General features: G+C 50.4%; 1 protein-coding gene across 2 annotated transcripts; it reads left to right on the top strand.

The window, feature by feature from the left end:
• The first annotated feature begins 3,161 nt into the window (after positions 1-3,161).
• On the top strand, positions 3,162-8,936 carry TMEM86A (transmembrane protein 86A). Of its 2 annotated transcripts, none has more exons than XM_043969706.1 (3): positions 3,162-3,354; positions 6,790-7,054; positions 7,303-8,936. In XM_043969706.1, the coding sequence occupies exons 1-3, from the start codon at positions 3,334-3,336 to the stop codon at positions 7,737-7,739; spliced, it is 723 nt and encodes a 240-aa protein (XP_043825641.1). In that variant the 5' UTR covers positions 3,162-3,333; the 3' UTR covers positions 7,740-8,936. The 2 variants fall into 2 exon arrangements, with proteins under 2 accessions (XP_043825641.1, XP_043825640.1); XM_043969705.1 differs by lacking the exon at positions 3,162-3,354 and adding an exon at positions 3,847-3,970.
• Positions 8,937-9,901: the final 965 nt, after the last annotated feature.

Below are 9,901 nucleotides of genomic sequence, written 5' to 3'. Positions count from 1 at the left end.
AGGTATGGGAATTAAAGATGATCTGGAAGGCTTCCTGTTGTTATGGGCCCATAGCACCCCAGAAAGAACCTTCTCCTTGAGAAACTAAACCAGAGGACAGACATACCTAGAGAGATAAGTGGAACCACAATGGACTGAGCTAGCTCCGGGACCTCCACCCTTCATTCTAGTCTCCCTCAACCTTGGGGCGATAAGATTAGGTGTGGCTGCTGCCTTTGTGTCCTGAGGCTAGAGATGGCCACCCCTCACCCATTTCCTTCAGCCACCACCAGTGGGGGATGGTCCTCACTAAAGAAACTTTCCACAGTCAGTCCTCTATAAAAGTACCTGCCTGTCTCCGGCTCAAGGAGATTGGTATCTCAGAGCCACCTCTGTGCCATGCCTTTCTCCCCATGAGAAGTCCAAGGATTTCTTTCATGGTTTCCCTTCCCTTTCCCTTCCTCTAAATAAACTACCTTCTTATTCTAATTGCTTTTGCGTGCATGAGGGTGTAATTCTTTTTTTTTTTTTTAGTGAGGCAATTGGGGTTAAGTGACTTGCCCAGGGTCACACAGCTAGTAAGTGTTAAGTGTGGGTGTAATTCTTTTTTTTTTTTTTTTTGGCAGGGCAATGGGGGTTAAGTGACTTGCCCAGGGTCACACAGCTAGTAAGTGTTAAGTGTGGGTGTAATTCTTTTTTTTTTTTTTTTTGGCAGGGCAATGGGGGTTAAGTGACTTGCCCAGGGTCACACAGCTAGTAAGTGCCAAGTGTCTGAGGTCAGATTTGAACTCAGGTACTCCTGAATCCAGGGCGGGTGCTTTATCCACCGTACCACCTAGCCGCCCCGTGGGTGTAATTCTTTAAAGAGGAATTCCTAAGGATCCCAACCCCTAACCCCCTTCCTCAAACCCCTCCCCTATCCCTAACCCCCCACCCCATTTTCCCCTTGACCCAGTGGGATGTAGGATTTTCATTGTGCTGGCTATGTGCATTCTATTCTATCTTATACTTTACATATGTTAACAAATACATGATATTATCTTTATAGGCCTTCATTTCCTGGGGGCAGGTCATTCTCCTCGGTCTTCCTGTCCCGTGTGTGATTCCCATTTGTGTCTTTCTTCAGGTCTTCCACTGAGGCTCTACCTCAGGTGCTAGAGGCCTTTTCATATTTGGAGCTACCACTGCAGCACCCAGGCTGTCCATTTGTTAATCCCCCTTCTCACATACTCAGTCTGACTATTTTTAGGCATATGTCATTAAATATGTCTTCACTCATGCTAGTCATGGTTGGTAGTATGCTTTAGCCTACTTATTCCGACACTCATTCCATTAACCTTTGAGTCACCTGCAATTTTGATTCCTCTGAGGTCATGGCTTTGCATGATTTAATCATAGAATATCATCAGAAGAATTATTGATGGTAAAGAGATAGGCATTTGCAGCAGTGAGCAGGTGGAGATCACTAAATATGTTGCAGTTTTCCACATGTAACTCAGCTTGATCTCTTTGTATTTAATTCTGGGGCTAGCTCATTGTCCATATGCCATACTTATCCAAGATATATGTACTAATAGCTATCAACAGGCTATTTCTGGAATTGCATGGAATAATTTGGGGGATATGTATCATCTATTTTGTTTTTCCTAGAAGATGGCTAAGACAATCTCTTTTGAGTACCCACGGATCTCACTGAGAAGGGACCTATAGTTAAGTAAGGGTCACACAGCTAGTAAGTGTCAAGTGTCTGAGGGCAGATTTGAACTCAGGTCCTCCTGAATCCAGGGCGGGTGCTTTATCCACTGTGCCACCTAGCTGCCCCCAAAAGTTCTTATCCTACAACAATCCTGTGAAGGCAAATATGATTATCCTCATTTCAGAGATGGGAAAATTGAAGTTCAGGTTAAATGACTTATTCACAACCGAATAGCTAGTGTCAGAAATAGAACTCAAACTTAGTTCTTGGTTTTCAAGTTAAATGCCTTTTCTACCATGCCATTATTTAAAGGAGACATTCATTTGTGTCCTCCAGTCCTGTTGAAGAATAGCAGCCTGGAATGTGACCTTGTCTATAAACAAAACTCAAAGCCTAGACAGTCAGAACCTGAGAGAGCTATTCTCAGGTATGGTTAAGGTTAGGATGTGGCTCCATCCAGGATGTGTTGGCATCTGGTCCCCAGGGCCCTGACTCTTCACTCATTCCTATTGATTCTAGGGTTGTGATGGGATTTGTCTTGAGACCCTGTTGCAGTTAATCCTGGTTGGTGTTGAGGGTTGGTCCCTCCCCTTTAAGATGGACTTAGAGAAGGGAGGAAGAGGTTTGGGCCATCTCCAGGAGCAGTAGCCCAGGCCATGAGAAAAAGAGGGTATAGTCTCACTCTATAGTGTCTACTGCATGCAGGATATTATCCTCAGCTCTGGGGGAAATGCCAAGAAAAGGCATGATCTCTGCCTCCAAAGAGGAGGAGATCCTAGATCCAAATCTAGGAGTTTGCTAAACTGTCAGGTATACATAAATAAGAAAAAATGTAATTGGGAAACGTTTAACAAAATAAATGAAAAGAGAATAATACAACATAAACGATCATGTTATGTAAGGTATTTGGCTAACCTTAAAGAACGACATAAATGCTAGCTGTAATTATTATTGTGAGGTCTCGACGTTTACTCTCGCTTCAGCAACCTCACGATACTGTCTCCTCCGCAATTTCCACGTCCTTCTGCAGGCTCACATTAGGCCCCCAAGCAGAGTTTGTTCGGTTGTTCGCAGGCTCCAGGCACAAATCCGGCCCCTTGCCTGATGCCTTTGAAGGTGTGTGTACTTATGGATGTTTTCCGTGCTGGGGGTCCCGAGTGTGGGTTTTCTTCTGTGCCGCTGGTTGTGTTTTCTGCTACTCGCCTGTACTCTGAGTGCTGTGTGTGTGATTGTGTACACACGTCGGGTCCCAACTTGACCTGGCATTTCCTTTCCGGACGCGGGGGCGGCAGCTCAGCTAGTCTACCCTCCACCCCCGGGTCCTGGAAGGAGGTCCCACCTTCCCGCAGGCTTCCCCAGCGATAGAAGGCAAAAGGGGCGGGACTCGGGTCGGCTCCGGGCCCCGCCCCCGGAGCTGCTGCCCCCGCATTGGCCACCGCTGCCGTGACGTCATGGGGCTCGCTAAAGAGAACCCCGAGCGCCGGCCGCTCAGGCTGCATTGTCCCTCACGTTGTTCCAGGCTTACGTTGTTGTCTTGTTTCTTGGCTCTCTGTCTCGTCGGGGTCAGGGCCAGAGCCCGAGCCCGAGCCCAGCCCGGGGCGCAGCCGCAGCCGGCAGCGGGGGCCGCCGCCCCCTGTGGGCCTCCCGCCGCCGCCAACATGGTGTCCCCGGTCACTGTGGTGAGTGTCCGGCTTTCCCTGGAGACCTGACCCGGGTCTGGACCCCTCATTGTGGGGAGGGAAAGCCATGCCCTGGAGGGGGGGGGTCACCATCTCCCGCCCCCACCCCTCCAATAAGCTTCCTCTGAGGACACCGCGCTTAGGGCCGAGTGGGGACAGATGAGGGCTCGGCTCGGCTGGGCCCGGGTCCGCCCCCTGCCGACCCCTCCAGCACCCCCGGAAAAGTCAGCTGGTGGAAAACAGCCAGCACGTGACTCGGGAGCGTGACTTTGTTGATTTGTTTTGTTGGGTTTTTTTCTCTCAGCCTCCAGCAGGTCGGGGTCGGAAGAGGGGGTCAGGAAGGGAGGCGAGCTCCCAGACGGACGGCGCCGTCCAGCATCGCTGGGTGTCAGGCTTCCTCTGGACAGGGCTGGCGTAGGAAAAGGGTCAACGTGATGAGTGTGTGTGTGTGTGTGTGTGTGTGTGTGTGTGTGTGTGTGTGTGTGTGACACCAGGACAGTGGGATGTCTGTGATAATTGGGAGGATGTGGGGTGGAAGTGACGAGGGAGACCACCTGTGCCATGGGGACTTGCTGCTCCACAACAGAGTTGTATGGAAGCTACAGGCTTTGCCCAGGTGTGTTTTGGAATGGCATTGTTTGTGGAACGAGAGAGGCTATATCTTCACTTGTTTGTCTCCCTGTTCTTCTCGAGGGGCTTTCATAGAAGCTTTCTCTTGGGGCTGGAGCCCATGTACTCTTTCTGGGGACTCAGGCCCCTAATTCCCTTCCCTGTCTCTACCCTTCCCCTGTGCCCCCAGACATTTTTTTTTTGGCGGGGCAATGAGGGCCAAGTGACTTGCCCAAGGTCACACAGCTAGCAAGTGTGAAGTGTCTGAGGCTGGATTTGAACTCAGGTCCTCCTGAATCCAGGGCTGGTGCTTTATCTACTGTACCACCTAGCTGCCCCCACCCCCAGACATTTAAGAAGGGAGAGATAAGTTCTAGGGTGCTGGGCAGGGTCACTGTGTCTAGGGGAACGAAGATTTCTTATGGCTTCCCCCCCTCCCAAAAAAAAAATAGGAAGGGGACTGGAATAGGTGGCCAAGGGAAGCCCTTGAAACTCCTAAGATCAGGGAGTGGTTGGTGGTGGTTGTTTTAAAGTAACCACAATGATGTATCTCAAAGAAGCTTGAGCTGGGCTGTGGGTTGGACAGCTCCTTTGACCCTTACAAGGACACTTGGATTGATCCTCTTATTGGATTGTCCTAAAACAAGAGCCAAATTCTCATGGGGATGGCTCCCTCTCTCCAGTGAGATTCATTGGAGGTAACAGTCACTTCTACCCCTAGTCTCAGAAGGCAGAGGGCAGTGGTGGCAGTGACATTCTGTTCAGTCCCTGTCCCTCCCTCTCCTTGCACTGTGGTTATATATTGTGGTTGGTCTGTGGGTATTTGGAATTAGGTGAACCTGAAATTTATTAGGTGACCCATGAGGCTGGAGGCCAGGTAGCTCTATCAGCCAGGGGTATCACCATACCAGAACAGGTCATGCAGTTACACAGGGCAATTGGGGAGACACAGGAGCAGACAGCTGCAGCTCCGCAGTAGGGGCATGAGCTCTTGCCAGGCTTCTTTCAGCTGTCAGCCCTCAAGTCTCCCTGGTTCAGTGCATTTGCCAGAGCTGATCTCTCTAGTCTCTCCTTAATTCAGCAGATGTTTCAAGTGCCAACTATGTGCAAAGCACTATGCCACATGCTAGAGGCAAAATCTGCTTCCTTTTCATTCTCCCATCCCCTCTATGATATCCTCAGGGCTGTGGGTTCTCTCAGAAGTGTTGCCTTGGCCACAACCCTGCGTTGCCACTGCTGGGTGGCTGATCAGCTGTTCTAACTTCCCCTTCTCAGTTCCTTGTCTGTGACTTTTAGTACCCGTCCCCCCCCCCCCCATCTGCATCATTTTCTTATCCAGGTTCCCTGTCATTGACTCCTCAGATACAATCTCTCTCTTGCTTCTTGGCTCCTGATCCAGGTGACATTATATTCCTATCTCCCACTCCCCCATTTTCACAACTGCTTTAGATAATATCTGACATTTATACTGAGTACCCTTCTTTAAGGTTTAGAAAGCACTTTATACATGCCATCTCATTGAGTCCTACCCTGTGAGATAGGTACTACTACGGATGTTGTTATGTCCCCATTTTATGGAAAGGAAATTGAGACTTGGAGAGAGTGGCTTGCCCACAACCCCAGTCACACAGCTGGCCAGTCACATGTAGGATTCAAAGTGCTGAGCTCTTCTCTGTCTCCAAGCACACTACCCTTTCTGCTACATTACACTGAGGTCACAGTTCCCTTCAGTTCCCCTTGAACAAGAAGTTCCCAGAAGCACCTTGTGAATGGGACTGGGACTAGTTCTTTGTTCACACTTTGTGCTGCCTGGTTGCTCCAGCCTTGATACCCTTGGGAAGGAGCAACTTTTCCTGGGTGTGAGCCCAGGAGCATGTGTTCACTGTAGGTAAGCACATGAATGTGTATGTGCAGGTAGGAAAGGAGCCTGTTGGCAAAGTACACACACATAAATACAAGTATTCCTGGGCTTCACGTTAGTGTTGTCAGGGCCCGAAAGCCCTCTCCAGCCTATCCATTGATGATCATGAGATGGCTATGACATATTGGTGGTTTCCCTGCTGATTCTGCTTTGTTCCTAACAGCTGATGTCTGTGCTCTGCCTCCTTCTAACACAGTGAACTAAGGGTCACTTTGGAAAAGAAAGGGGTGGGGGAAGGAAGGTTGCTGGGGAATAAGGAGGAGGAAGGGACACTGGGGGAGGGGGAAAAGAGGGATAATGGGGGAAGAGATAAGGGAAAATGCCCTAAGGTCTTCAGGGCGGATCTGCTTGCTGTTAGGTGAGTTGCTTGTTTCCAGCACCAAGGACAAGGCCTGCTGAGGCCATGAAACTGGTGGGGTTTCTCCTCCCTGCCCCTTCCCATTCCCCCATAAAATGAACTGCCTGGGACCGTTCCTACTTGGCTAGGGTAGAGAGAGGCAGTGAGGGGGAGTGGAATTATCAAATCATGAATTTGAATCTTGCCTCTGACACAGGTCATTTAACTTCTCTAAGTATTACTTTCTTCTTCTGTAAACAAGGATAGTATCTGTAGGACTTATCTCACAAGGTGGTCGGGGATCAAATGAGATAATGTTTGTAAAGCACTATATAAATATTGGTGGTTATCACTGAGTCCTAGGCAGAGGAGTGGCAGGGTCAGATCCCTTCTCTCAGGCTGGCCAACTTTCCATTCAGAGTGCTCAGGGACGCCTCCCCCAAAGTAGCAGGTGACTGGCAAGAGTGGCCTGCAGAGTGGTGAAAGCCTGTTGTTCTAGGGCCCTCCTTTCCTTTCCCTTGATCCTTTCTCTGTGATACTGACCAGGTGTCCTTGGGTTCATCCCCAGGTAAAGAGTGAAGGACCTAAACTGGTCCCTTTCTTCAAGGCCACTTGCATCTACTTTGTGCTGTGGCTGCCTGCCTCCAGCCCGTCCTGGTTCAGCGCACTCATCAAATGCTTACCCATCTTCTGCCTCTGGCTGTTCCTGCTGGCACACGGACTTGGCTTCCTGCTGGCCAACCCCAGCGCCACCCGAATCTTCGCAGGGCTCATCTTCTCTGCAGCGGGTGATGCCTTCCTCATCTGGCAGGACCAGGGCTACTTCGTGCATGGTCAGTAGCTGGAAAGCCTCCCTGGGGGCCCTGGGTAAGGGATGATTGGTCAAAGGGCTAGGGGTCACCTGCCAGAATTCTCCCAGAGTCATGTAAGTGGGTATACTCAAGTATGTCCTCATGCTTGTGTATGCATCTATCTAGCCCTTGATTTTGTGTGGCTCCATGGCTCCTCTTCCTTCCCCTGAGTGAACCCTTCTGGTCCCTACCCCAAGACCCTTCTTCTCAGTGGTCCTCTCTCTCTCCAGGACTGCTGATGTTTGCAGTGACCCACATGCTCTATGCTTCAGCCTTTGGCATGCAGCCCCTGGCTCTGCAGAGAGGCCTAGTGATAGCAGTGCTTTCTGGACTCTTCTATGCCTTCCTCTACCCTTATCTGTCGGGCCCTTACATCTACCTCGTGGGAGCCTATGAGGCACTCATTGCTTTCATGGGCTGGAGGGCCGTGGCAGGCCTGCGACTGGTCGGGGCACATTGGCGCTGGACAGAACTGGCTGCGGGCAGTGGAGCCGCCCTCTTCATCATCTCCGACGTGACCATTGCCATCAACAAATTCTGCTTCCCTGTCCCCTACTCTCGAGCCGTCATCATGGCCACCTATTATGCTGCTCAGATGCTCATTGCACTCTCTGTTGTAGAGAGCCGAGACCTGGGTGGAGACTTGGGATTGAGCAAGGTGGACTGAGCAGGGCAGGGGGCCAGGGTCCATGGTAACCCAAAGCCCTCCTGCCCTCTTCCCCCCTCTTCCCAGCACTGGGTCCCAGGTCCCAGGGGTTTTCAAGGAATGGAGCAGAATATCTGGAGTTCCATCCCTGGACTGTGCGAGGTGCTGAAATGGGCCAGGATTCTGGGTATCACCAGGGGAGGTGATCTTTACCAACACAAGTTTTGGTGGGAAGGCCAAGAATTGGGAACTGGACAAATAAAGACAGATGGCTCTAGGTGATGTTTTGGAGTGGGAGGGGAACCAGGGATTCCTCTCCTCCTTGGGCCTGTTGGGGGCCTTTTCCTCTCTTCTGTGGCACAGGGCAGGGAGAAGGGCAAGAACAACTCTCTTTTCCCTGGCCAGCACAGATGACTTGGGATGCATGGGGACAAATGGAAAGACTGGGGCCTTGCAGACATCATCCCTCCTCTTGTGTCTAAACTGGTAAAGGGTGCCTCCTCAGACCCAGAATTCATAGAGGAGTACTCTCTGCTGAGAGATGGCTGGGGGTGGCACAGCTGAGGAGGTGCTGGGCTTGTCTTGATGCTGGCAGTCTTCAGGTTGCTTCCTTTATACTTGAACAAGTTAATGTGGGAGGACCCTCAGTCTGGGGAAGGTGTCTGCTCTGGCCTGGATTCCTCCTGGTGCTCTTTCAAGGTTGCTCTCCCTGCAGCTGGACTCCCTGCTCTTTCAACCCCGAGCCATCCTCTCCTTCTCTGGAGAAGCTGACTGTCCACCTGTCTTCTCAGGTTGGGCCCCAGGAGCAGAGGGGCCTGGGCTTCTCTTGCTGATGCTGTAATGTGTCAGCTCATATGGGGGAGGGAGAGCAGCCAAAGGAAGGGGATCTTTTTACTCCTTCATGGTTTCCCTCTGGCGGGACCCCTCTTTCTGGGTTTCTTTCTGTCTCTTGACTTGGGCAGCAATACTAGAAGTTATTTTTCTCCAGGCCTAGCCCAAGTTGTAATCTGAATCAAGGCGCTCGCGCCTCCTTTCTCTGCTTCCTATTTCTCTACCCTAGCCCCAATATGTTTTCCTTTCTGCCTTTCTTGGGGGCTGATGGGGAATCCTGTTACTGAGGCACGTTCAATGCAAATGGATAGAGAAGGGTGGGACCGGCTCTGGCTGCTTTGTATGGCAAACAATAAAACCAGGGGCCTTGTGTCCATCCTGCTCTGACTCCTGTGTCCTGTGCTATCCCTGGGGACCCAGCTGGGTCAGAGCCCTGCCTTCCAATCCCAGCTGGAACAACTGCAGGACAGCTTCTCTGCACGAGATTTCTACTCTAGGAAGAGTTGGACTTGCACCTCCCTAGAGGCCAGTGAAAACCGGAGTCTACTCCCTGGTTCTGTGTGTTGATCAGACCATGGTGGGCCACGTAGCACCCACAGCTACAGAGCCAACCTTTAGCAAACTGGGGGTGTTTTCACTGACCACTCATTCCATTTTTCTCCTGCTGGTCTTCTTTCCTTGAATGTGCTCCAGGGCCCTGAATGCTGCTTCTTGGTTGCCCAGAATCCTTCACTTTGCCTGAACATTCAGACCTACCCCTGCCTGGACAGTGTTCAGGGCTCTGACCCTCAACTTCATATACACACAAATTACCTAAAAACTGCCATTCCCTTAGTCCCCACCTCAGCCAACTGTCTTGGAAAAAAGGGATCTGGGACAGCTTTTCTTCCATGCCTAATGCCTTAATCCAAAAGAGTAGATTCTGTATGCTGAGAATTCCAGATACTTTTAGGGGGGCAATAAGACATGCTATAATCTGAGTACTTAAAACTGACCCTTTATAGATAACTGAGTGAGGATGACAGGGGAGGGATATGTTTAATTCAGTCTCATCCCCAGAGCTTGGGTGTGAGCTTCAAGTAGAATAGACTTCTGAAAGAAGAAGAATCAGCCACAGGAACAAAGCCAAATATCATTCACTTTCCTGACTGGGCTACATAGATAGGATAGGGGTTAAAATAAGCCTTTAGCTTTTTTTCCTTCCCTTGAACTGTTCCACTTCAGTTTCAGGGCAAGAGGTGAGACGGATAATTTATTTATTGCTTCAGAATTACCCCTGACCAAGGGCTATATACCATCAGGGTCAGAGAGATGTGTGGATATTTTCCACTGAAGGGGCAGTCTTTCCAGCT

The sequence above is a fragment of the Dromiciops gliroides genome, chromosome 6 (assembly GCF_019393635.1).
Source record: "Dromiciops gliroides isolate mDroGli1 chromosome 6, mDroGli1.pri, whole genome shotgun sequence".
In the NCBI taxonomy this organism is placed as follows: Eukaryota; Metazoa; Chordata; class Mammalia; order Microbiotheria; family Microbiotheriidae; genus Dromiciops; species Dromiciops gliroides.
Note: the sequence above shows the minus strand (reverse complement) of the source record. Positions and strands in the feature narration are given on the sequence as shown.

What these genes read in the sequence shown, in the direction of transcription:
- TMEM86A (XM_043969705.1), top strand. Translation starts at nt 3,947, where the DNA reads ATGGAAGCTACAGGCTTTGCCCAG. An exon ending in AAGCTACAGGCTTTGCCCAG is followed by an intron (nt 3,971 to 6,789) that starts GTGTGTTTTGGA and finishes GTTCATCCCCAG; the next exon opens with GTAAAGAGTGAAGGACCTAA. An exon ending in CCAGGGCTACTTCGTGCATG is followed by an intron (nt 7,055 to 7,302) that starts GTCAGTAGCTGG and finishes CTCTCTCTCCAG; the next exon opens with GACTGCTGATGTTTGCAGTG.